General features: G+C 49.7%; 1 protein-coding gene across 9 annotated transcripts in view; it reads left to right on the top strand.

Annotated features, from left to right (window-relative positions):
* The window catches only part of ppargc1a (peroxisome proliferator-activated receptor gamma, coactivator 1 alpha), a 36317-nt gene that overhangs the window by 15930 nt on the left and 5623 nt on the right, over positions 1 to 14764 (top strand). For 4 of the 9 annotated variants that reach the window (XM_019856144.1, XM_019856142.1, XM_019856143.1 and 1 more), the window contains exons 4-12: positions 237 to 362; positions 1912 to 3100; positions 3939 to 3984; positions 4202 to 4275; positions 6573 to 7707; positions 8879 to 8971; positions 10279 to 10399; positions 12582 to 12703; positions 14250 to 14401. In XM_019856144.1, the coding sequence (XP_019711703.1) occupies positions 237 to 362; positions 1912 to 3100; positions 3939 to 3984; positions 4202 to 4275; positions 6573 to 7707; positions 8879 to 8971; positions 10279 to 10399; positions 12582 to 12703; positions 14250 to 14401 (3058 nt within the window). The remainder of the gene's footprint in view (positions 1 to 236; positions 363 to 1911; positions 3101 to 3938; positions 3985 to 4201; positions 4276 to 6572; positions 7708 to 8878; positions 8972 to 10278; positions 10400 to 12581; positions 12704 to 14249; positions 14402 to 14764) is intronic. The other 5 variants (XM_019856150.1, XM_019856147.1, XM_019856149.1 and 2 more) reach the window with 2 other exon arrangements.

The following is a 14764-nucleotide window of genomic DNA, read 5'->3' as shown; positions in this document are numbered from 1 at the left end:
CCCTGCCCCCAACCCTCACCATTGCCAAAGTCGTCTCTTTTGGAAGCAAGGCAGGCCTCTTAGCGTTGTGCGGCTATTTTTACACACAAGCGTGTGAACAATTCTCTTGGCTTTTGGCGCTAAAATGTTAACTTACACTTCATTTAACTTTCCTAATGAGCGTCCCAGCGTGTCTGTTCAGTCCCCTTGGAGAATACAAACCCGTTCGCCCCCTCCCTTGCGCCGCTTGGGTCCAGCTGAAGAAGCTCCTTCTGGCGCCTGCAAACTCCCAGCTCAGCTATAATCAATACACGGGTGGCAAGGCACAGAACCATGCAGCCAGCAGCAACCACCGCATCCGACCACCATCTGCTGTCGTCAAGGTACGCACACTCATTTTTATGTTAGTTAATCTTCCTCGCTCTGCTCTCGCGCTCACAATTTTCTTGTTTTGGTCGCCGCCTTTAGAAGATGTTAGACTACCGCTCTGCTATCCCAGGGGGAGGTTCTGGGGGGGGGGCTTCTGGTAATGAAAACAGGCTGATTGCTGTTGGGGTTTGCAGGCGCGGCTTCGGCACCGTTCTCTCATTAGCTCCGCCACTTATCCGTCTTGATGGGGACACGTCAGAAGAAAAACATCGACGGAATTCCAGAGATCTGGTCGCGTTTGACGTCGAATGAGCTCACGACGGAGTCGCTTGCTACGGGTTGTCGTTTTGTGTCCAAACACATATCGCGCAACTTAATTTGTTCTTAAAATGAAAAGATCAGACACACATTCGCGCCGCCACTATGTTTGCACAGTGTCGGATTCCATTTTCGCGCGGTGCCTTTGAGTCATGCGTTCGCGGAGCGCGGTGAACGAAGGGTCTCAAAGGACGCGGCGTGCAAGCGCAGCGCTCGGAGGGCCGCGCAATTAAGATGATGACTTCACACCCGGCGTCGGCGTCTAGTCTCTGAGGCAGCTGCTGTGCTCCAGCTACCGGAGTTGTTCTTTTGAGCTCTCTGTCTACCGATAAACATCGCTCCGAAGACGAGTGTGGACTTACCATCGCCCCCAACTTACAGAATGTGTTTTCTGAGTAATTGCTTCAAACGACGATGGAATACAGAGCATTGCTGCCGAGACGGAGCACAGAGGAGGGTGAACTTTCTTCCTATTCTTTCGGCCGAGGAAATGAAGCAGTCATTTCTGGTGCCACAGTACAACAAAGCACGTTTTTTTGGAATGTCACCCTCACCTAAGCAGGATGCCCCTCCCCACCGGTGGAGATGGCGTGCATGGGGTCATCCTGTGGAAGTGTGCCGGCTTGGCAAAGAGGCTCACTGTGCTCGCTTTGTTTTTTTGGGGGGGGGGGGGGTATAGCAATAGCGGAATAATGTTACAGTAATCCCTCGTTTATCGCAGTTAATGGGGACCAAAACTACCCGCGATAAACGAAAATCCGCGAAGTAGCAACCCCCCCACCCCCACTCCATATAGGTACATGTACATAATATTTATAAGGCCAAATTTAATGGTATACATGCATGTAGAAGTAAATTTTGAAGAAATTAACATGACTTAATGCTGTATACAAATAGATTTAAACATGTATAAGTTAGGTTAGTTTATGAATAACAAAATACGGTAAACATATACATGGAGTACTGCATATGTTGCTCCATGTGACTCGCTGTTGTTTTGCTGACTTTCGCTGCTTCTCGCGGACCTTTTGCGGACTTTAAAAAAATATATATAAATATATGAATATGTATGAAAAAATCCGCGATGCGCTGAAGCCACGCTAAACGAACCGCGAAATAGCGAGGGATCACTGTACTTCAATTCATCACATGATTGACTTCGGTCAGTGAGGTTGAATGAAACTCACAAGTCCAGAGAGTACCGTACTAACATTTCGGAATGACTTGGTGCCCCTTTTTTAACAGACGGAGAGCCCCTGGAACGGCAAAGCAAGAGGGGTCTCCAGCCAACAAAACCGCCCTCTGAGACGGCCTTGCACAGAGCTGCTAAAGTACTTAACAGCTACCGATGACATCCTGCTCCACACCAAAGCCAACGACAAGGGCAGCTGGAGCGGCGCCCCCGGAAGGGACAAGAGCAACCTGGGCCTCGGCGCTTCCTCCTCCTCTTCCTCTTCGCCGTCCTCATCATCCACCTCCTCCTTCTCCTCCCTGTCCTCCACTTGTTCTTCGTCCACCGCCGCCTCCAAAAAGAAGTCGGCCGCGCCGCCGCAACCGCCGCCGCCGCCGCCGCAGCAGCATCATCACCAGCGAGGTGAGAGCCGGGCTGCAGGCGAATGTAGTGGGGCTGGGAAGTGGCAGCGTTGCGCTCAGGATGACGGGGTTGAGGAGTCGGAGGGCGCCTCTATCTCTGTCGGCCACAGAACCTACAGCTGCGGCCGCGTTCGCCCTAAAGCCAGCGAGGAAGGACGGCCGCCAGGTGATGTGGGCCACCTGGCCGCCGCTAGGTTCATTAGGTATATGCATTCTTATTCCCTCCCTCCCCGAGAGGTGAGTCACAGCTGTGAGCATTGCCGAGAGGCTGTCGGCGGCGCCACTCGAAAAAAGACGAGTGGGTCCAACCGCGCTCAACGTACACACATCACAGTGACCGTTAGGAAAAGGGAAGCAAAGCCGGGTCACCCCTTACTTAGCCGGCTGCTCACCACCAAACCGAGACCCGCTCGCTACCGAGGGCACCTTCTCAACCCCTTAACCGGCACTCACGGCAAGTTAGCGGGGGAGAGCTCCGAGCGCGTCGAACCGAAGGAGGAAGAGTGCACCGATGTTAGAAAGCGGCGTCGAGCGACAAGCCCCCGTAAGATAGAAACGGGCTTTGGACTAGAGCTGGGGCGGCCAAGCCGGGGAGGCTCTGGGGAGGATGTCGACCATGATCATAAAAATAAGAGTCATGATGATGATGATGCTGCTGATGGTGTCTATGATGATGACCATGTCACGGGCAGCCCCGCCGCGGTGCTCTCGCAAGGCCCGCCGAGCCCCCTCTTCCCAGATACTAGCATTGCAGAGCCCACCCCTGCCTGCTTCATACATGGGCATGGGCAGCCACACAGGCAGGCACTCAGCGAGCACCCAGACGACCACCTGTTGTTAGGTAATCATGACTGCATCCCCCCCTCCCCCATCACTGGCCTTATCTCTGCTCCCTCTTCTCCTTCTCCTGCTCTAACCATTCCCAGTTTGGCGTCACGACTAACCGCTATTCTAATTCGAAGCTAACACTCATTCTGAGCGCATCAACACGACTGACACCATTCTACTTCCAATTTCGATGGAGTGAAACCAAAACATAGAGGGTGGGAAAAGGGGGGGGTGAGCCTTGTTTTTCGACTGTGCGTCTTGCATTTATGATGACAGTTGGCCGGTTGAGCTGAGTGTGCTGAATATTTTAGCCTCCGAACCCGGATGCTGCTCTTTAGCCACTAAAAGCCACGTTCCCTTAGCCGGACGAAGCACAAGTCGGCCAAAGCCTCGGGCAACTGCACAAGCTTCCTTGACTCTCCTTTCTTCCTTTTCTTTATTTCCCCCCCTCCTCTGCTGTTGGTGCATGCGATGATGACTTGTCCATGGAGGGGCTCACCCACCGCCATTGTGTCTTGTCCGTGGCATCGTCTCTGTATGTCTTTCCATTCCAAACGTGTCCGTACGGAGACACCTGTGACCCACGTGCCATCACCTCATCCTGCCTCACACAGTGAACAGGCTAGCCTGAGAGAATCAATTGATAAAATGGGGTCATCAAAACACTGAAAACAAAAACAAAACAAACAGTAGTTCAGTCTTCTAACCAGGGATGGGTGTTTTTTTTTTTCTGTAGTGCATTTGATGAACACATTTGATATTTTAATTGTTGCAGAATGTGGACCTGTTCTCTTCTGCCAACAGTGTTCTAACTAGATCAATAATTTCCCGTGCTCCTTTGTGTTCTGCAGCCAAACCAACCACCTTGCCACTACCTTTGACCCCAGAGTCTCCAAAGTAAGTGTGAGAAGTTTTCCACGTTCTTCTAGGCAAAAAGGAAAAAAAAATTGACGTGAAAATAAGACAAAAAGGTCAGAAAGAGACAGACAAAGGCACTGTACGGAGTCGAATCGGAGGCATTTTCGTGACTCATTTCCACATCTTAGATCACTTTGAAAGCCTTCTCATCACCCGAGGAGTAAAACATCTTGCTTATTTTTTTTTTGTCTTCCAGTGACCACAAGGGATCACCGTTTGAGAGCAAAACCATTGAATGCACATTAAGTGTGGAGATTGCTGGAACCCCAGGTAAGCGGACGCTTCCTCTTTCGCTTTCTTTCCCATGTGGATTGTTCCATCAGAGTTCAAGGTTAGGGCGAACATTAATACGTCCCGAATATTGATTAGGCTGTCGATTTATGAGGAAAGCCCTCCCGTCCTCCATTGCTCCAGAAACTGTGAGTCTTCCTTGAAATTGTGTCGATGCTCTTCGACTGCTAGCTTAGTTAGCTAAACACATCATAGCCAAACGATCGGGGTTTTTTTTGCTTGTTGGTCTAAAGGTTTTTCATTTTTCTGCCTGTTTGCGTGTCACTGGCGACCGCTTTTGCGCAAGGTCAGCATCGGTGTCCTTTTGCCTCGTACAGTCGGTTAAGTCGCACCGGCCCCCTTTTAGGTATTCATTTACCAGCTGTGGAAATGGCTCACCGCGTGTGTGCACCTTGTACCGTGTGTGCGTCGAGGACGGGGGATGCTGAAACCGAACGCTAAACCTTCCACTCTTGACGTGGTTAATATTTCTTATGGTTTTACTGCGCGCATGAATTGACCCGAGGCCTGTTTTGTACCACCGGCTCTGAACCGACTTCCCTCTCCGGCGCAAATTTTTAGGATTCGCTATTAGCTGGGAAGTTATTAGCTCAGTAAAGCTCCGGGTTACTGAGCCTCACACTCGTTCCAACCTGGGGATTAGCTAGTGCTGAATGAGAGAGATGGATAGAGATCTCAGTAAGTCAAGGTGAAAGCTTCTTGGTCCTTTGCGGACGGAGAGTAACATTCCACTACAGTAAGATTGCAGTGGCGTAATTGATAACCAGGGCGGGAGAGGAGGCGGGGTGGCGTTCCGCCTTCGAAGCAAGTCATCCTTTGAATGGAACTTTCCATGAATACTACGTGCTGACTAAACCATAGCATCTGATGCCAGCTTTTGTACTGTTGGCTGCATGTTTTCCTGACTTCCCAAAAAGTGACAGCCGAGCTGCAATTGCGACACTAACGGCAAGAACGCCTTGTGACTTTTTTTTTTTTTTTTTTTGTGATGGATGACAATAAAACCTTGCCTTGTTTTCCCTCCAGTGACGACACAATTAGTGTTTGTGTCTGTGCCACATCCGTTACTCAAAAGTTTGACTGAGAGACTCAAATTTGTCTAATTTAGATTTATTTTGCCCCCCCCCCCACCCACACCGCTAATGGCTCCTAGTTTATGACCGTACGTGCGCATTGTTTTGCACAGATGGTGCTTCATTGTGTCTATTTAAAAACTTTTTTTTTTTTGCATAATTTATCGATATATGTGTTTCAAATGTGAGAAAAAGGGGGGAGGGGGAAGAGCGGCACTAGGGTGTTTGAAGTTTGCATGCTGCATGATAATCCGATGTAATCAGGCATTCCAAATGCAGCAACCTCCTATATTTGCGTATCCAGCTCCCGCGTTCCCTTTTGCGAGCTGCCTCTCTGCAGCCTCCTCTCACGCCGGATTCGATGCTAATAGCCGTCATTTGGTGCAATTCGGCAGCGAGCGAGGAATGGTGTGCATTACAAGAAAGGTAAAGAAGAGTGGCAAGAAGTGTAGGCGTGTGGGGAGTGCCTGGCTCCGGTGTGCGAGGGAAACATGTCGTCGAAGATGGCCGACAGGAGGGAGGGAGGGAGGAAGAGGAAGATGGCTAGAGGAGAGGAGGAAACTGGGAATGAGTGTAATGGCGACGGCCGCTTGTGTGAGTGCATTAACAGTGCTATAAAGTGGGCTCATCTCAGGACTTCCCATATAACTGCCATCTGTCTGGTTGTAAATCTGACCACCGCTGGAGGAGTAGACGGGAGGCCGTGAGCTGTAGGGACATCCCATCAGAAAGGAATGACAGTCACTTTGCCCCCTTGTACTTCCGTTGTACATTCTCAATGGAAAACAAGAACACCTGAGCATTGGGGTTTTCTTCTTCAGAGCACGCTCGCCCTGCTGGAACTTCTTCTCGGTGACCATTTGCCCCGGTCATGAGGTGCGTCCTCAGTAGTGTTGTTTCCCCTCCGGCCCCTTCTCCAAAAGAGATCGTACCAAGGTCACTGAGGAAGGGGCGGGGGGTGGCAATCCAACCGTATTACAGCACCACCATATTAAGTTACATCAAGCATTACATTAATCTGTCAAGGCTGTAATAAAATAGAGATCAGGATTAATCATAGTGAACGTGCATATTTTAATCAAACGCATATCTTTGTCCTCGTCCATAAAGTCACTTCGAGTTCACCGAAAGTGAATGCGGTATATTTGAGACCTGTTTTTCTTTCTTTGACCTCCCGCCCCCCCCAACCCCCCTTTTCTGTAGGTCTGACACCACCGACCACGCCCCCACACAAAGCCAGTCAAGAGAACCCTTTTAAAGTATCGCTCAAAACCAAGTTGTCTCCATGTTCCTCCTCAGCCTTGGCGTGTAAAAGAGCAAGGCTGGTCGAGTTGGGTCCTGGCCCCAACAGGAAGGGTCCTGAACAGACTGAGCTGTATGCCCAGCTGAGCAAAGCGTCCACCGTCCTCCCGTACCCCGTCACTCCACAAACGACAGGGAGCGGACTTATGGAGCATCGCAGTGCGAGCAACCCTAAGCGGGCTCCTCCCCGTGGCGTCAGTGACCATGACTATTGTCAGGCGTCGGCGAACACAAAGAAGAACGGCAACATGGCCGCCGGTGCCGTGACCGCAGCAGGGGAAAAGCCAATCACCCCGGGTGCCACTGCCGCTTCTATGCCGGCAGCAGGCGCAATGGGGAACCAGCATGTCGGATGTAAGGATTCAGCCACGCCCCCATCGTCTTCACCTTCATCAACATCAACAAGTTTTGCCTCCACGACTGGAGATGAAGCTCACATTCAGGGATTAGGGAAGGAGTCCCTTGCCCAGAACTCCCAGATCCCTGGACAACGGGACTGCTCATCTGCCCTCTGCCGCAAGCTCTTGTGCGACCAGGAAATCCGAGCTGAACTCAACAAGCACTTTGGCAACCCCTCGCAAGCCCTGTACAGTCAGGGTGAAGACGAGAGGGAGCCAGGCGGCAAAGCGAACCAGGTCGACCCTCCTCCTCCGTCCCTTGAGGAAGAAGAGATTGACTCCCAGAGGTTGCCGCGCTCTGGCGGCCCGCATTCGGGGCTCCTGTCCCTCCACGATGAGCTGGAGTTGGGCGAAGGACGTGAGAGTCGCTTCCTTTACCCGTGGGAGGGCACCCCTCTGGACCTACTCTTTGACTGCCCCCCGTGTTCTCCCTCCTCTTCCCCACCGTTGAGCTGCTCCCCATCACGAGGCTCCGTCTCGCCGCCGTCGTCCCTCCTTCTGTCGCCCAACAGGCCTTTCTGCTGGTCTGGCGGGAGGTCACGCTCCCGCTCCCGTTCTCACTCCGGCTCACGCGGCTCTTCCCCAGGCTACCGGAGGCGCTCCCTGTCCAGCTCGCCTGATCGACATCCCTCCTCCTGGTAAGTCTCCCTAATGAACTTCCTCTGCCTGAACCTTGGCCGATCCCCACCCATGCAGTTAAATGGGGCTTGGAAATCAGCAGGGGGGGGGGGACCGGCTTAGTAGCCTGATCAGTCGGTGTCAGACTGGATCAACCCTGGAGACTTCTGGAGCTCTCGCTGTTCTCGGCTCATTCTGTCTATGTGCATATATTTCGTTGAAACCGGGTCGAGTGTACAATCTGATCAATTGCTGTTTGTATTGTTGAATTGTGCGTTCCCCCCCCCACCCCAAAAAATAACGACGAATCAACAAAAAGGGAAAGCTCCCAGGAGAGGGGCATTGTCTGAACTGTTTTCATCTCTCGACAGAGTTTTGAGCGCCTTCCTAATATTAGCACCCCTCCCGCTCTGTTCCCTCTGATGCCGTTTCTTTCCGTTTGATGCAAGTGTTATTGTTTTAAGCGGCAGCTGTTGTTTTTACGGCACGCTCGAACCCCTTCTCTTTTTGCATCGCGCGGAGATGAAAGAGAAAAAAAAACTATCCAGGCTCTGGGATTGTCGTCTCAAATCCTCTTCAAAGGAGATCCTGTCATCAGAGCGCGTGTGAGAACTTCATTTCCCATGGTTCTCTTTGATCAGTACGTCGAGGCTTTCTGTGGGGTTCCGTCGAGAGGCCAACCGAGTCTGTTGTGAGTAAATGAAGTTAGTCAGCCGTAGGTGCCTCTCAGTTCTCGACTCCCATGCAGTTTGTTTACCTGATTACCAAAAGGTCAGTTTACTCCACGGAGCCGACGGGAGTCACTTCAATTCTGTTGCGTCGTTTTGTTTTTTTGCTCCGAGCTAACGTGCTGGCGCATTTATCCAATAATAGTCTCAAGGCAATTCAATCACAGTCTGACAAGCTTCCCTAAAATACTAGGCCACAGCAGAACAGAAGAGAACAGGAACACTTGATGTGTTTTCTTCATATCTCTCCAGTTAAGAGATTCTGCATCCTTCCAAAGCGGCTTTGCGGATTTCTCGTCTAGCATAATTCACGTTGTCGTTCCTCAGCAGCGCTTCAATAATGAAGCATCCGAAACCCGAGGAGTGTAGCATAATTTGCTCTGAAGGTTTTTGAAAAAAAAATTTTTCGCATGCTTAAAATCATCGTCATTTCATAGATCCCTTTTATTCTCCACCCCTACAGGTGTCGCAACAACAATGACTCGTGCACTTCCCGTTCCAGGAGTCATAAGAGCCCGCACCCACAGTCACGATCTCCTCTCAGTCGCAGACCAAGGTGAGGCGCTTCATTTGTCAACAATCTGTACGTTAACAACATTACAGGTGCACAAGAATCATCCAAATTTAGTCAAAGCAACCGTCAAATGGTTTGACACCATCGCGTCCAGTCACGATTGTACACGCAATTCGCATTCGCAAAAACTCAACTCATTCTTTCAGTTGATGCTCCTGATTTGGGTTGGGTATTGATGAGCGAGAATCGAGCGGAACCGGGACTATCCTTCCGGTTCTCACGGAATCGTTCAGATTTTAAAATGTCGGTGCTAAATTCCGATGCCGAGTTTGCCACGCAAAGCGCAGATGAAGAAGCATCGATAGAAAATACAGGAGCCGGGGGCAGGCAGTCCCTAGCAGCTGACTCATGGTGCGACCGAACCCAAGTTGAGCATTTCTGGCAGCAGGTTTCCACATATAGTCACTGCGGTTCGCACGATCATCTGAACCGGTGTGGACCCGCACTCAAAATCAGGATCGAGTTAGTATGTCTCATGCCAACATTGAGCCAAGAGGGTAAACTGGAACTAAAACCGTGAGTCAAAACACTCATGCAAATGCCAAGCTAATATTTAGCTTCCTTGCTTTTTATTTGTCATGTATATATTTTTTCTCTCGAAGGAAAAACAACACGAGGTTAGCCCATCAATCAGTGTTGAATGGCTTTAAGTACCTGTCGCCTTACTGTATTTTCTTGCGGTACTCAAAAATAAAGCTTTGTGAACAATTAATGCTCTGGTTGAAAATATCCTTTGATTAACTCAGAGTAAAGTTCACAAACATTAAAAAGTTAATGTTAGAAATACCTGGTTAGCGCCCTTCAGTTTTTTATTTTTTTTTTTAAACTTAGTTTTGTGAATTAGTATCCGGAATCAAATCGACCAATCAGAAGAATCGGAACCGGAATGGTCCAAATTAAAGCGACGCCTAACCCGACTCTTGCTGGTGCTGAATCAACTTTGCACCTGTGCAAAGGTGGCAATTTGGGAGCAAGTAGAGTGACGCCGTCCTGGCAATCCCATCTGATTTTGGCACCCATGCGCCTAATCGCACCCGACAGGGCTGAGAATCGCTCATCAGCACGGGGGTGGGTAATGTTGCACTTCCTAAGCAGAAAGCAATGGCATGTGAAGTTTTGCTGACAGATGCAGCTACCGTGGTCCCCTTGACTTCAGAAAGACTTCACTGTAAGGTTTTTTTTTTTTCCGGAAATATGATTGTCGGAGATGTTGGGAGCGAGAAACCGAACCGCCAAATCCCCTCATTTGGATTCCCTTTGAGAATTAGAAATTACGTCTTGCTCCTCAGGTACGACAGCTACGAGGAGTATCAGCACGAGAGGCTGAAGAGGGAAGAGTACCTTTGGGACTACGAGAAGCGGGAGCTGGAAAGGACAGAGCAGAGGGACAGGCAACGACAAAAGGCAATCGTGAGTCCATTTGCATCCCGTTAGTCAGCGATATCATGATCTTTTTTCCGGACACACGCAAAGGCGGATCCCGGAGGACTTATGTCACCTGCTTGTGTATTTTTGGGCATCTTGGGGGAAGTTTTCAATGAATGAAAGACAACACACAAAATGCTTTCTTCCAAGGAAGTTGGAGCTTGCGCACGAGCCAATTATAAGAAAGGAAATCCACATTCTGGCCCTGTCGTTCTTAACACTTGAAACCGAATCATTTGGGGGTTTGTTTTTTTATAGGGACAGATGCCATGACGTAGATGAGTGAAAAACCATCTCCGCAAAAAATTATAGTTTATGCTAATTTCCAATGCCCCTCCATAAACTTTTTAACAAACACAAAAAACAGCTTTTACTGCCATGACGTAGATGAGTGAAAAACCATCTCCGCAGAAATTATAGCGAATGCTAATTTCCAATGCCCCTCCATAGAAGGGCTTTTAAACAAACATGAAAAAACAGCTTTTAAAACATAACCACATTAGAAAATGCACATTCACAAAACAGAGGGACAAAAATGCGCAGCAAGGACACCCCCCCACCCCCACCCCCATCGCCCACTCACACACCCTACAAGTCATTTCAGGAGACAAGACAATACCATACATCATTATTTATATGGCGGCATCAGCACCAAATCACCACGTCCCCTGTCTCCTTCAGGCAGGGGTGAAGCCGGCAAAGCAACGCCTTGACCGCCCGTCGATAAAGAACGCATTAAACGACGCGCTAATGCAAACTTGGCCCGCGCGGAGACAAACAATTACCGCTCGCACTGTCAAACGAGGTTTAAGAGGTTGAGAGATGGGAGCGCGTCTCTGTCCGTCTGGCTGCCTCTCTCCCACACAGGCAGCCCTCGGGGGTGCCGTCAAGAAAATTCCGCCTATTTATCAGTTGTCAGCAACTAAAGTCCTAATTCAGCATTTACTTGTCCGTCACGGAGAGAACCCAAGCATGAAAGAGGGGGTACAAAGTATAAATCTGTAGTTAATTTGGATTTCTCCCGGGGCGGAGGTGAAGTTGGAGTGTGACACCTGATTTACATATGTCACAAGTACCCTCAAGACGCCACTCACCGTCTCAATAGGCCTCCGTTGGCTTGCCACAGCGAAGTAAATGAAGGAATAAATAAATAATGCGACTTGCACGCCGTATCCCGGGGCGTGTGCGGTGTAAAAAATGATTAGCGGATGCAATTAAAGTCCTCAAAAGATATAATTGCAGCCTGGTGCGGTTAGCGGCTTCATTATTCCTCTTTGACCCTCGCGTCCTCTGAGGTTTGGGTAAATATGGTTGTTTTTGCCTTATAGGTCAATAAGTAACGATGGCACAATATGTCTAGTCTGTACACATATTTTTCCGAGACAAAACATCGCACTCTGGCCGCACGCTGCAAACGTAAACAAATACATTGCGGCTCGGTTTACAGCGTGTGCGCTAGCAACATTTTACGTTGTTACTTTTGTGGTGGGCGGGGGCACGTTATCCATGTTTGTGTTTCTCCTTTTTTTTGTATCACACCACAGATTAGCATATCAATTTCATTATGCATTGTAATAACAATCAGGGGACAATTGAACCATATTCTATTCGAAATGTAGAGTGTTCAAAACGATTTCTGTTGCAATTGTCTGAATCTTTAAGTTCCCAGAAAGAAGACAAACTGTTGCTGTTGACCTTTCCTAAAAAACAAAAGATTCCTTCGCCAGACCATAAAATCATCCATTTGAAAACTCAATCAAGGGGATGCTTTATGATAGGAGGCTGAGTCACCACGGGGTTTTTATTTTTAGACTTGGACAAAGTAGAAGACGCGATCCCGGAGTGAAGACATTGCATCATTTGATAAAAATCAGTCTCCCCGTGGTTGATGTGTTGCGCCGAGAGGAAGAGGAATTGTCGTGCCACGGCAGACCGGAGGCACTTTCCCCATACAGCTCCATCAGATAAGCCAAAGCAAAGCGAAACAATCACAAAAGGGACGTACTGGAGAAGACGTCTGCGGTGGGCAATCGAGGCTAGTCCATTAGGGACGGCAAAGGAAGACCACAGAAAAGCGACGGCGGCGGGGGGGGTGAAGCAGACGGCCAGCCTAGCGCCCCTTTTCATCTCCTGCCTTTTTGCCCCTGTCTTTCTTGTTAACGAGCAGGGGGAGAGACGGGTGGTGTACGTGGGGCGACTGAGGTCCGACTGCACCCGGACCGAGTTGAAGCGGCGCTTTGAAGTCTTTGGCGAGATTGAAGAATGTGCAGTGAACTTGAGGGATGATGGGTAAGTTCTCCGCTCCATGTAGCCCTGATTTTTAGACATGCCGCAGACAAACGGAGCGTCTCGTAGCCGATGACGCCCCGTAGCCCGTGTAGTGTGACATACTCGACGATTGGTCGCCTGGCGTCTGGGATGCTTCGCTACCTTGAGCACCAAAGTCTGGCATGTCCGAGTTTTTGTTCGTCTTGCCGCATAGTGTTGACGTGCTACGTCGTCCTTCGATTGATTCTTTGGCATTGCACAATAGGAAAACAGTGCCGGCCTTCTTATAACGAGAGAGTGAATGTGGCGCACACAATCACAATGCGCTGTACAGCATTTAAAAAATTGACTGGAACAAAAGGGGAAATACTGGAAAGTGTACGTAGCATTTCAACTCATGCTACGTTTGCTAACTGTTAAGCTAGTAGCTGATTCGCAAACGTGCTGTCATGAAACAAATTTGTTACCTCAAGTTGTTTTCGATAGCCTTTTATGGACAAAGAATAAATCTCATACGTACATAATGCCTTCACCGACATGACTTTGACAGCTGCTTGTCCCACCTCCCTGACGGACCTGCGCCAATAGACGGAATGTCGACGGAAGAACGCAAACTATTGGGCACGCTATGGTCCTTGACGAACTTGTAGTGTGATGTCTCGCCCGGTCCGAGACACAGTCCGATATTCATCTGGTAGCCTGACTCGGTTACAGTCATGAATGACTGTTGTTTGAGGAGGACATTAGTCAATGTAGGGGCATCCCGGTGGTCCAGTGGTTAGTGCATCGACCTCACAGTGCAGAGGTATCGGGTTCAATTCCAGCTCCGGCCTCCTTGTGTGGAGTTTGCACGTTCTCCCCGGGCCTGCGTGGGTGTCTCCGGGTACTCCGATTTTCTCCCACATTCCATGCATGGCAGGTTAATGGAACACTCTAAATTGTCCCCCGATGTGAGTGTGAGGGTGGATGGTTGTTCGTCTCTGTGTGTGCCCTGCGATTGGCTGGCAACCTGTTCAGGGTGTCCCCCGCCTACTGCCCAAAGACAGCTCGGATCGGCTCCAGCACCCCCGCGACCCTTGTGAGGATAAGCGGATCAGAAAATGGATGGATGGATAAGTCATTATAATTAGCAGTTTTAACCATCAGCCTCTAACTTCAAATTCTTGGCAAAACACAACGGTGTTCCACACTTGTTGTGTACGTTAGCCCAACGCAGTGGTTCCCAACCTGTTTGGATCAATTTAATGAAAGTGGATAAATTTACGCAAAGTGGAGGTATTTTTTTCAGGAAGCACTGCCATGCTCATTCCTTCTGACCTGACCTCTCCAGCCTTGTGGTGTTCTACCCTATCTCTGTCGCATCCTTTCCTCACAGGGTTTTGCACCTAAAATCCAATTCTAAGTTAGTCATTGTTGTCATATACGGTTGCCGTGCTGTTGCTGTTTTTAGAGCCACGTCATTGATTTCCTTTTACATGTGAATAGCGCATAGAAGACACAGCCGTTCAGTTAGCGGGGTCTCGCTGTGCCACTCTGACGCATTCCTTGTGTGTCCTTGACCGCGCAGGGACAATTTTGGCTTCATCACATACCGCTACATGTGCGACGCCCTGGCCGCCCTCGACAACGGACACACCTTGCGGCGGTCCAACGAGCCGCGCTTCGAGCTGTGCCTCGGCGGACAAAAGCAATTCTGCAAATCACATTACACAGACTTGGGTAAGTGTGCAGCTTTGTTGTTGTCCGCACACACACACACACACACGGCAGCTTTGTATGTTGACATGGCTGCAAGGACTGTCAGGGAAAAGAGGAGATGGGAGGCTTGAGCGGGGGTTCGGGGGCTTGGGGGGGTGGGGGGTGTTGAGGTTTAATACGGCGAAACAAAAAGGCGATGTAGATAAAAGGAGACTCATCTCTCCACTGGCAACAATTCCTGCATCGCCCTCAACGTGTCCGCTGGGCATTCACTGCTCAAACGGGTCAGTTGGAGTTCAGAGGTCACTTCGTGAACATAGCTCGCTCCAGGAAGGAGCTGATGTGGGATGCCCCTCGGCATGAAAACAAACGGGGCCGGACAAC

This window comes from Hippocampus comes, unplaced genomic scaffold (assembly GCF_001891065.2).
Source record: "Hippocampus comes isolate QL1 unplaced genomic scaffold, H_comes_QL1_v1.1 scaffold246, whole genome shotgun sequence".
NCBI classification, from domain to species: Eukaryota; Metazoa; Chordata; class Actinopteri; order Syngnathiformes; family Syngnathidae; genus Hippocampus; species Hippocampus comes.
The sequence above is the reverse complement of the archived record's forward strand: the minus strand, read 5'-3'. Positions and strand labels throughout refer to the sequence as shown.